Source organism: Volvox carteri, assembly GCF_000143455.1.
Source record: "Volvox carteri f. nagariensis unplaced genomic scaffold VOLCAscaffold_80, whole genome shotgun sequence".
Classification (NCBI taxonomy): Eukaryota; Viridiplantae; Chlorophyta; class Chlorophyceae; order Chlamydomonadales; family Volvocaceae; genus Volvox; species Volvox carteri.
This window is the reverse complement of record NW_003307623.1, coordinates 21,199-32,643: the sequence shown is the minus strand read 5'-3', so window position 1 is coordinate 32,643 and position 11,445 is coordinate 21,199. Positions and strand designations below refer to the sequence as shown.

The following is an 11,445-nucleotide window of genomic DNA, read 5'->3' as shown; positions in this document are numbered from 1 at the left end:
CGTCTCTGTCGCGAGGAAGGTCACGGACATCGGACGAAGTGGTCATGTCTCGCCTAACGACGTGTACTTTCCTGCCAGACCGCCTAGCTTTCAGCCTTCGTAGGCTCCTTACACAGCTAAAGCACAACTGTCGGGATTACGCTCAAACGCCGCATACGCCCATATTCTTGCAGCAGAGCGCTGCACAAACACATGCCCGTCGAAAGCCCGTCGACAAAGCCCCTTATGTTTCAAAGATCCATACACAAGCTCGAGAATCAAGCATCTCACCTCAAAAAATGAGTTGCCGCAAGTCGCACCTTGCCCTCACAGATGAGTCAGGCAAGTCCATGTCCATGAAGCGGCGACGCTGTGCCTGAAGCAACGTCAGCAGGGGTTCAATAAATAAATGCTTGATATAACCGCGTAATAAATTAGAGCAATGGAACTGAAGTGCGGCGGCTACAGCATGAAGGTTTTGCAACGAACAGTACCTTGCAAACGTTTGCAGGGTCCACAACAGCTTCTCAGGGCGCCGCGCAGCTGTTCAGGCTTCCTCATTTGCTGGTCATATGTAGGAAGCTAGCAGCTTTTACGGACGCACCAGAGCTGGAACAGGCCGAAAAGAAGGGCTCAAACGTTGGGTGAAAGCCTGTGATCAAATATCGGACGTTGTGCACATTTGCTAATGGAGCTGGAAGTGCTATGGGAGGTGCCTTTTGTCAGAGGCCAGCTAAGTTGTACGGCGTCCGGTAAAGCTGCGCAACAGCTGCAAATCCAAGTGTGTTGGTAAGGTGCAGTTCGGCGAACTCACTTTGTCGACAGTTAGCCTGTTAAACTTTTATATTATAGCTGTATGTCACTGCATTATCACGTTCACCTCCGTTCCTCTGCACCTGGTTACGTCCCCCCCGGAAGCAAGATCCCTAAGTGCAAGCCCTTGCACACAACAGGTCAAGTTATCATGAAGGCCGTTGCTTCATTTTTGCTTATGTGGCATAGCGGGCGATTGACGTAATCTGCCCATGGCGGAAGTGCCAAGAGCTATTGATACAGCGTTATGGTTCTTGAAGTTCTTCTTGAGTATCTAAGGTGCTTTAAGTCACGTTTGCTTACAAAAGGAACTGCGGCCCGAACAAGGGCGCCATGGAACTATCATGGGGGGCTTTCCTTTGACAGGGCTAAGCCATCCGTAGCTTCTTCTTTCGAGGTCATCCATCGATGCACCATCATTGTCACCCAGCACTGCTGTGAGCAGCGAGATCGTGCACCGCCCAGCTCCCTATCACCCTATATCCCTCCCGTTCACCCTCGCCCGTTAGCCCCTTCCCGCCACATTTCCGTTCCCTATCACTTGTTGCCATCCATCCCTTGCTCCAACAAGTTCATGATCAGCTCCATCACTGTGCTGTCATCCCAACACCAAGTGACAATATGTAATCAGCAGCTGCCTTCATGATGCCGACCGAGCTGCGGTAGCCTGATAGTGGTCCACAGGGTGGCTGCAAGACAGACAGTCCGACACATCCAAGTACAAGAGTATGTATGATGTGTGGGACAGGGGGGTCATATCTTCACCCTGCAGCCGCTACCTGGCAGATCCTGCCTTCCTCTGTTTATTTTCAACTTTGCCGGTGAATTTTCCAGTCCGAATTCTCCTAAAATGACAATTGCCGCGTCATAGATAAATGGTGGCAATGTAACGGTAAGATACCGAAGTGCACACAACAAGGGAGCCGACGCGGGTGCAGGGCTTGACGACCAAAGCGCACGCGGGCGCTACGAACTGTTGAAATACTTACACACCAACGGCACGCGGCCTGGATGTGGCGCTTACTGGCGCCGTTTCTCATCGAGCGCGTATCGGACAACCGCACTTTGCTGCTACTGCAGTTTCTCCTTATCTTCTGCTAGACATATCTATTGGATAAAAACGAGAAAATAGAGAGGTGTGGACAAGGTGAAGCTTTAGCCGCGAGCTCGGCTGTAGCCTCGATCACGGTGGGGCTCGAACCCACATGGAAATAGGTCCCCGGGGCCGAATCTAAAATACAGACACCCTATCCATGTCCATCGCGCCATCCACCGCCACCAGTTCCACGACCAACGCCGCCGCACTGGCTTCACCTCTGGCCTAACCGCACCTCTGCTCCTTGCCATACACAGATTCGCAAGAAATTTCCCTCAGGCACCCGCCAGTAATCGCAGCTCTTGAAGGTACTCAACTCCGGCAGTAGCAGCAGCAGCAGCAGCAGGACCATCATGTTGATTGCAGGACCAGGTTCATGCGGACATACAGTGAGAAACAAGCGGGGAGGGCGTGTGTGTGTGTGTGGACAAGTCAGCGTCAGCGTTATTTTTTTGCGGAATATATTCCGAATTCGGAATAAAAAAATGTTCGTGGTCCTGAAAGTTAAGAATAAATAATGTTCCAACCGTACAAGTTCATTCCTCCAGCCAAAATGGACTGTCCATGCCAAACCCGCTAGAATCTTACAGGAGACATACATGTTACCCATATCATAGTACTTTAATGCCATGGATACTGTTAGGAAGCTCACGCCCGAAAGTCAACGAGGAATCGGACTGTTTCTGACCGGACCAAACGCTGCAAAACATTCGGACCCGAAGCTCCCAAAGCATTGAAGGCCATTAAAGCAGATATTAAATTTCACTGAAGCCATTAGCGACGTTAATGAAGACGGTGTAGGGGTCGTAGGCAATGTGGACGCAATGCTGCAGCCAGCCGCCGACAATGACGCCACTCCGGTTGTCAACAGCGAGCGGGGCAAACATCAATGTTCCTCATATGGATACAATCGCGATGGCCCAGGAAACCGGTTGCGTTTGGTGGTTCCGGTTCATTGCTGCTATGCATCATTACTTCTGCAACCTGGAAAGTCGTGTAGTGTTATCTTTCAACGTGATGCAAGACGAACGATGGTGAACGAACTCTATTCGATCAGTGCTTGAGAGATTGGTGTGCGCGTGTTGCGACATTCCCCAAACCCGGCGTTTGCACGAACTAAACTGTAACTCATGGGGGGGGGTCTGGGGGGGGCGGAGGCCCCCCCAGCGGCTTACAGATTCGGAATACCTTTATTCCCGCGACTAAAAACCTATTCCTCCGTTCGGACTGGAAAATTAACCGGCAGAAATGAAAAAAAAAACACTGGTCAGCGTGTGATGTGTCTATTGCCGGCTCATAGCAAATCAAGCGCGCAATACACCTCGACGGTACGACACAGTGCTGCTGCTGCTGTTGCTGTGCCGCCAGCCTCCGGCCAAAGCCCACTGCGCAGTTATCACTAATCCTCGTACCGTACCGCGACATGAAAAACACAATAGGATGATGCTCCACAAACTACGGCACACGGAAGAGTCACGACACCACAACCGATAGCAACCGACCAGTTAATCGCCCGTACAGCCGAAACAGATTGGTAATCTGCTGGACACATCCCTCAACTCAAATCAACGCACATACTGACACTCGTAATAGTGAAGTGCTCAGCCCCCCTCAGCACCACGACGGGGTGCCGCCGCCGCCACAGCAGCACCAACACGAGCCTCGGGAAGAAGACAGCGGAGCCAGGCGCCTCTGCCATCTAGGGAAGAACGATAAAGGGAAAACACAAGCGCGTCAGAGAACGTCCCATTTCCTAGAAACAGCGCACTTACCTCCTTTACCCGTCCGCGAGCCCATAACCTGAGCGGGTAGAAACCCACCGTACGAGCATCAGGCGAGCATGCGGTGGTCGGGCCCTGCATTGCAAAGTCCCGCTTCGCGCAAATAGCGACACGAACAACGGACGCGGAGGTGGGGCTGGCGAGTGGTGCGCTCTTGGCAGCTCCACCTAAGGGACTACTAAAAACGGACACCGGCGAGGCCTTGGCGCTTCTCAACCGTTCCTATCCTCTCTATCTCACCTCCTATGCACCACCCGCCCTCCTGCGGAAAAACTGCTCCCTGGTGACAGACAGACAGTGCACTCCCGCGCAGGGAAGCAAGAGAGAACTCAGGCCACTACCAGGGAGACCACTTCCGGAATCCTGCTGTGTTTTACGACATGCTACTGCAGGTTTTATTTGAAACCCTTGCACCCGTACCGCACCGTACGTTACCGTAAGGAACCGCACCGTACCGTGTGGCATTCATATCCGCGGTACCGTGGCAGCAGTTGCCGGAAGGCGTCGTTGTGGAGCGATAGCGCGGCGTCCATTACCGCGACGGGCAGCGTTTCCCACAACGAGGTCATTAAACACAGGCACATACTGAGATACACAGCAATCATGCTTGGATGGTGGCTAGCAACGCTAATCCGGACTTTGTTTTAGGGCTGGACACCTTTCCTTAAGGGGTCTGCTCCGCTGCGCTTTGCTACTGTTGCTCCTGCTGTTGCTGCTGCTGCTGCTGCTGCCACCAACCGCCAGCCAAGTACGACTGCATAATCACGCGATACGCGGCGCAGGAAAACACAATCGGCACGGCGGCAAGAAACATGTAGTACACGCCACGACACGGCACGGATCCATATCGCCGACTTACCGCATGTATCATCTGGAGGGTGCTTGCACCGTGGATACCGCCAAGCGCCGCCGGTCAAAAGGAGGGTACGCGGTTCGGGGAACAGGTGGGGCGGGGCGGGAGGGGATGATATCGTTTGCTTTGCTACTGCTTTGCTGCTACTGCTGCTGTCGCAGCAGACCGCCAGGCAGACATGATTGCACGCTCCCAACAAAATGCGGAACTGAAAACCCTAAACAGTACGACCAACCGCAAAGCGCGAGGTATCTTGAAATCCAGGGGCTCATGCAAAGACTGCAGCTCGTGTAGCGCCCAATCGTTGCGCCCTCGGCATTGGTGTTGATATACGGCCGCCGCGCAGCCATAAGGACGCACCAGAGGCAGGCGGGAGGACGGGGCAGGAGGATGGGCGGAGGGGAAGGAATAGTCAGCAAGGTACGATGAGGTGGTTCATGAGGCCGTCTTGTTTGGGTTCACGAGCGAAAAGACATGCATAAAATCTTATCCATGATAGCTCACGCATTCCTACAGGTGTTTGCTTTGCCTTGTAACGATCACTGTCGCTGCTGCTGCCGCTTCTGCTGCCAGCCGCCAGCCGAACACGATAGCGAGGAAACGTCCAACATGGCACCGGACAATACACCAGGCGCTGCACAGGGTACGACGAACTGCACTGTGAAGTGCAGTACAGCACGCAACGGCACTGGACGCAACGCCTACGTACCCCATCAAAGCCCACACTAAAGGTTTTCGAAATCATCAGTTCCTGCTTAACCTGTTTGCTTTGAACGCCTAGGCCCAGCATGTCATCTCCCCGTCGCTCCATGTCACCGAGCCCTAACATGGGACGAGACACGGACGAGACACGGAACATCGCACGCTGAAAGGTAGATGTAATTGTCGTCCTGCTCACAGCATTCATCACGCAGATCTTCCAGTTTCTGCCTGTAAGCGGGCAAACAGAAGCAATTGTGAGGACAAACTTTGCGATGTAGTCTTCCTGGTGCTGCTATCCAATTGCCTGATCCTTAAGGCAATCAAAACATTTCATAGCTCATGCATTCTGGGAAGACAAGAGACGGACAACTCCAACTTCAACCGTCGAAGGCGCCTGAACGACCTAGGTGCATTACAGTCAAACCCACAAAAGCCTGAGCTATCCAGCTCCGAGCCGTATAAAGCAATAATATACGTGTCTAGAATGAAAATATCTAACTGTTGATATGAAGCTAATTTCGGGCATTTGAGTTTTGGCATGGTTCTGAGTTCTGGCTTCGGTTTTAGTTGCATGTGTTACACGCATCAGCCCTACAGGCATCGATTCAAACACATGTAAGCCTGGGCTTAGGAAGCGCAGAACGTAACCCCGACACCCTGCGAACCTGAACCTATCGGCTATTGCAATTTGATCATGCCTTTTCGACGCGAGGAGAAGCCCCAAGGGCCCACACACCAAAGCATCCGCCACCCACCAATTAAAGTAATTTCTACGTGCTGCACAATACGCACCCGGAAATCCAATGTACTCCCCGGGCTGAGGGACAACCTCGGCAGGTTTTCTGGTACGACAGTCAACCCCCAACTGCAACAATCGCCTCGGACCTCTTCCAATAGCTGAATTCGTGACGGTGTTCTTCATTTATGCACCTCCTTGCCTCTACGGTATATGTTTAAATTTAAACTGTAGTCAGCCCAACCTTACAGCAACGATACCGGCAGCGTCGCTGCGCAGCTCCGTTCTCCGTGTATTTTTCTCCGGGCAGCCTGAGTTGTGGTGCAGCCTATATATATGCTTAATACGGTACTAGGAGTAGCATCTACGTAGAAACGGGCCCGGAGCCCAGAAATGGAACGGGTCGCTGACGTCCCAGCACACGGCGAGTCCAATCGGGACCCTTCTGACTTTGCTCTTACCAGTAAGAATCTTGTTAGTTGCTACATGTGCCGCCTAATCAAGTCGCGCAACCAGGTGCGGTGTTTGTTGCGGTGGAGCGTTGAGGACGCTGCTCAGCCGATTCCCTTTTGCAGTTCCATGATTCGGGTTGTGACAACTGTAAAAATCTTTTTGGACCTAGCATTTCATTTGAGGACTACACGACACCAAACTTCTCGGGGTAAGGACTGAGGCTTTTAAACGAATCGGGGACTTTGTTCTTACGGGCGAGGATGGAGGCAGTGAGAGGATTCATAAGCACACGTCTTGTGGCCTGGCGTCGTATAACCACAGCACCTGCACAGCCCATGGAGTGTACGACAGTTGCGACGATCGTACAAGCTTCGGCTGCTTCAGTCATCAACTTCATGCGAGCGGTGATAACATCGCAGAGCCTTGCGGCCTTGACAGCTGCGGCGCCGTCACCGCCGCCGCTGCTGCTACTGCCGCCGCCGCCGCCGCCGCATGCGCCCCAGCGCCGCCGGGCCTCTGCGGCGACGCAACGGAGGCGGCCGCCACAGCGGCCCCCGTCGCCACCACCCTCCCATCGCCGCCGCCACCTGTCCGCCCGCTACAGCTCCCCAACGCGCAATCAGCATTGGGCTCCAGCTACAGCCACAGTCACAGCGTCACCTCACCCTCCACGCCCTCGTGTGGTGGTTTCGGAGCCTTGAGCGGCGCACAGCAGTACATGGCGAGGTGAGCGCATGAGGAGGTGACGGTGCTGTTCGCAGGTGGGTTGCCGGTGGGGTGTGTTTGAACTGTGTGTGGCGGTGGTTCGACTTAGCGCCCGGGGTATTACGACAACGGTTTCAACTGACGACAACGGTTTGCCGTACTTTACCGTAACTGACGCACGGTCCCTCGCTTACATAATATACAAAATACACTGTCACCAGGAGCTGTTTACCTTTTTATTATAATGGATGCTTGAAGTTTTTGAATTTTTTAATATTTTGTTATACTCGTAAAGTTGTGTCTTCAGTAATCTCTTCCTACCCCATGTGCACGTGTAATTTACGTGATGATGGTTCGAATTCTCTATGTGCCGTACACAGACATCGCCTCCTTCACCAGCATGTGTGGTCAGGTTCCGCCCCACCGAGTCATGGCGTTCCTCAACGACCTCTTCACCACTTTTGACCAGCTGGTGGAGAAGCATCAAGTTTACAAGGAAAGCTCGTGATTGGAGAGCGACATGAAGTGTTGTGCTGGGCGGGATGACCGTCGTAGAAAACGCTCGGGGAAATACCGTGCGAATGGGTGGCGTGTGTGCGTACGGCGTTCGTGTGCGTGTGCGTGTTTCACAAACGACGTTCATGTCAAACCCGCGCCGCCTCCGCTTCCACGTCCTCAGGTCTGTTGCCTATTTGGGAAATGCCGTCGGGCTGCCAGCGGCGCCTGGTTTGGGTCTGATGGATCCAGATCACGTGCTACATCGGATCTTTGCGTACGAACCGCCAGCGCTGGACAGTTTGTGGGATGCCGTACGAGCCGGCAAGACGTGGAGCGGTCTCGTCTGCATGCCGTCACACCTAGATCTCCGGGGCCTGCGGGACGCCGCCAGCGTCGCCGCCACGTCCACGTCACCATGCGCCGGCCAACGCGCCCTCAGTGCGGCCGCCGACGCCACCGCTGCCGTCGTCCCCGAAAGCATGCCATGGAGCCAGGGGCTTTTGTGCGGCGGCAGTGGCAGCGGTGGAGTCGGTGGCGGCGCTGCCGCCGATACGGACGTCGTGGGCTTGCTGCTACAGCAGCTGCAGCGGCACGGGAGCCGCACGGGCTCGCGGGTCGGTGGCGGCGCGACGGCGGCTACAGCTACGTGCGCCTCGGCGGCGGCGGTTGCTGTACCTGTCGGCTCTGGACGAGGGGTGGGGGAGGGGAGCACAGCTGTCGTTACTGCGGCCGCCGCTGGCTGTGGCAGCGGCGACAGCGGTGGCGGCGGCGGCGGGGGCTCCTGGGGATTCGGCTGGGTATCGCATCTGCCGTCCGCCAGCTTGCCATCGCCACAGGCGCCGCCGGCCGAATGCAACGCCAGCGCCGCCGGTTCACTCTCTCCTGACGTGGTGGCCACTATTACCGGGCCGCCGCCGCCGCGAGCTACTGCAGCCACAGCCGGCGGCAGTAGCGGTGGCGGCTGCAACAACAGCGGCAGCCGCGGCAAACCCGTTATGAAGCTGCCGCGCAACGTCTCGGCACCCACCTTTCGCAGCGTTGCGAGCTCTAGTCGTCCTCTGCCGTCGGTACTGGAGGCGGAGGCAAGCTGCGGCGGCAGCGTTTGCGGCAGCGGAAGCGCCGCCGCCGTCAGCGTGGCGACCCTTCTGGCGCACCGTGCCAGCTGGAACGCCGACCAGACATTCCCAGCCCAAGCTGGAACGTCGCTGTACGGCAGCTCTCCGTTGACGATGCCGTCAAGGCAGCTATCCACTTAGGCGTCCGTCGGTAGCGGCGCAGCTGGCGGCGGCGGCGGCGGCAGTGCAGGACTGTTTGGTCCTTTGGGCCTGATCCACAGCCCTTCTTCAGCTCAGCTGTCGTACTGGGCCAACTCCCGCCGTACACTCATTCACAGGTCAAACCGCCTGGCGCAGACGGAGTACGCCCTGAACGGTAGCTACCGCGCCATGCGGATTGCGGCGTCAGCGGCGTCTCAGGGCCTTCTAGGCCAGGGGCCTACTACTGCTTTCGATGGCGGCGGCGGCGGGTGGTCGTACGGCAGCGCTGACGGCCTTCAGTGCTGCAGCCCCCGCGGCTTGGATGCGTCCCTCGCGGATCAGTTGTCGGGTCCCAAGTTTGTGCCGCCCCTGGTAGCTAGTACGGCAGCGGCAGCGGCGCCAGCAGCGACGGCGGCGCGGAGAGTCCTAAGCGCCAGCGTGACAAGCGTGCTTTATGCGGCCGAGAAGCATGTTGGAAGCGGCTCGCAGCGTGACTGTGTTACATTCCAGACCAGGTGCTCTTATCCTATCTTCATGTTCGATAGGCGCTCTCCTGTTCGATCCTTTTTCCATAGCTTTTGATACCTGTACCAAACCATCTTTTTCATATTCTCGTCTTTGGAAAACTGCCGCAAACGCTGCTTAATCTGGAAGCTGACCTAAATTGCTTCTTTCCGCTTTCGTCGAACGCAGATTGCTACATGGTGTGCGGCGGACTTGTAGAAGAGGACGCCGAGGGATTCAGGTACGACTGGTACGGCCGGTACGAAACAAAAGGAAGGTTCTTTTGTTTCCCTCTTGTTGTAGCTCCCTGATGATAAAATTTAATACGCAACTTCTTAAACATCACTCCTGCCGGTGCCAATCCATATGCCGTACCCACGCCGTACAACCACCGCCGTACATCACAGGTCCGTTACAGAGGCCGTGGATCCCCTGCACGCGCACAAGGTCTTTGCATTCGCCGCCGACATGATGCCCGGTACCGGCCAGTACGGCCTGTACGACTGTGAGTAGGCATCCACAGCGGCCCCGTCATGAGCGGCATCGTGGGGCGGAAGATGCCCCGTTTTTGTCTGTTTGGCGACACAGGTGTGTGAGATTGGGGTTATATATTTATAGTTTATTTTTCAGTCTCCGTTCTCTCCAAGTGAAGTACCGGCCAGCAGCAGTTGCGAAATGTCTTCGTGGTTCTTATTGGGGTTTTATTGGGGCTGGTTTGGGAATATATGGGACTATTCACTGCACGACCCCGACGCGACAGAGCAAGGCCTACGGGCTACAGGTCGACCACTGGCCGCCAGGGCAGCACCCGGGGGGGGGGCCGTGCGTAGCTCCACGCGTATGTAGCTCGATGCTTGCTGCGACAGATGATGTATTTCTAGGCAAGTCCGCACATCGTACGTGAAAACCTACCTTTCCACAAGCTTCGCAAGATTTTACTTAAATTTTTAGTAGTATTAACTTTTACTTTAATTCAGTTTTCGGTTTCTGTTGGCAGTGCATGTTGCCGGGCCCTCCTCCTCCCCTTCCTCGCCCTCCCCCTCTCCCCCCTTCGTGCGTTAGTCTGTGTATCGCTCTTTCCCTTCTCGCCACAGTCAACGTTGCCGGCCGAATGGAGTCCAAGGGTGTACCTGGTGCCGTACACATTTCTGCGGCCACGCGGGCCTTATTGGGCGCCGCGGCCGACGGGTTTCTTTCCACGGTGGGAATTCCCGTCAAGGGCAAGGTACGGATTGGGGAGTTGGCAGTTGACGGTTGGGAATTGATGTTATTGTTCTTTCCTGGTATTATTCGCACCTTATTCGCACTGATCACCATGCCCACGGATCCGCCACCACGCAGTTCTCTTCACAGAGTTGTTTACCGGAGAAGTGAGGGGGGGGGCCATATTCCCTCACTCACTCACTCACCCACTCAAAGAATACCAAGCGCAGCATCATTCGCGTATTGGGGTGTGAAACGCAGTTCTTCATGCAGGTCGTCATCATGTCATCCTTCTCTGCGCCTCCCCCCGGCCTCACAAACCATGTAACCCATGCGGTTGTATGACGTACGGTGCAGGGGTTCATGCTCACGTACGTGTACGACCCGTGCGGCGTCGCTCTGCAGCGCTCTCAAACAGTCTCCCGAACTGGATCAGGTGCGGAACGGGAGGGTGCCGCTGTGGCGGGTGCCGCTAAGCTATCGGGTGCCTGTCCTGATCCTGATCTACCAATCTTGACCGCTACAGCCGTGCCGGGTATTGGTAGGGAAGGTCCCCAGGTCCCGGGGGGAGAAGCATCTAGCGGTACACCGACAGAGGCGCCGCCTCCGTTGCCGCAATAGGCCATGTACGACATGACGTACATGTCACCCCAAGTGGTATGATTGTGCGCGCGTGTTGCAAAAGCGAGGACCGCTCTCTTGCGTGTGTGCCATTCCCGAATGTATATTCGACGTTTGTTGTACTGCAGCATGTACGGAGTACGGAATACGGCATAATACGGATATGGCACGTGTTTGTACAATTGTGTCAGTTTTGTACTTTGGCTCGGTCCTGCGATGTCGGCTCCCGCAGCTGTGAGGGAAGG

At 55.5% G+C, this 11,445-nt stretch overlaps 2 protein-coding genes across 2 annotated transcripts; one reads left to right on the top strand and one right to left on the bottom strand.

Annotated features, from left to right (window-relative positions):
* Window positions 1-2,643: 2,643 nt before the first annotated feature.
* VOLCADRAFT_98948 (uncharacterized protein) lies at window positions 2,644-6,146 on the bottom strand (the record flags this gene model as incomplete). Its single annotated transcript, XM_002957782.1, has 4 exons — window positions 2,644-2,715; window positions 3,709-3,762; window positions 5,232-5,452; window positions 6,110-6,146. The coding sequence occupies 4 exons, from the start codon at window positions 6,144-6,146 to the stop codon at window positions 2,644-2,646; spliced, it is 384 nt and encodes a 127-aa protein (XP_002957828.1).
* Window positions 6,147-6,164: 18 nt separating this feature from the next.
* On the top strand, window positions 6,165-11,200 carry VOLCADRAFT_107824 (uncharacterized protein; the record flags this gene model as incomplete). The annotated part of the gene is made up of 9 exons (XM_002957801.1): window positions 6,165-6,476; window positions 7,018-7,139; window positions 7,798-8,823; window positions 9,010-9,251; window positions 9,566-9,617; window positions 9,784-9,881; window positions 10,471-10,601; window positions 10,937-11,015; window positions 11,106-11,200. The coding sequence occupies exons 1-9, from the start codon at window positions 6,354-6,356 to the stop codon at window positions 11,198-11,200; spliced, it is 1,968 nt and encodes a 655-aa protein (XP_002957847.1). The 5' UTR covers window positions 6,165-6,353.
* Between the last annotated feature and the right edge of the window lie 245 nt (window positions 11,201-11,445).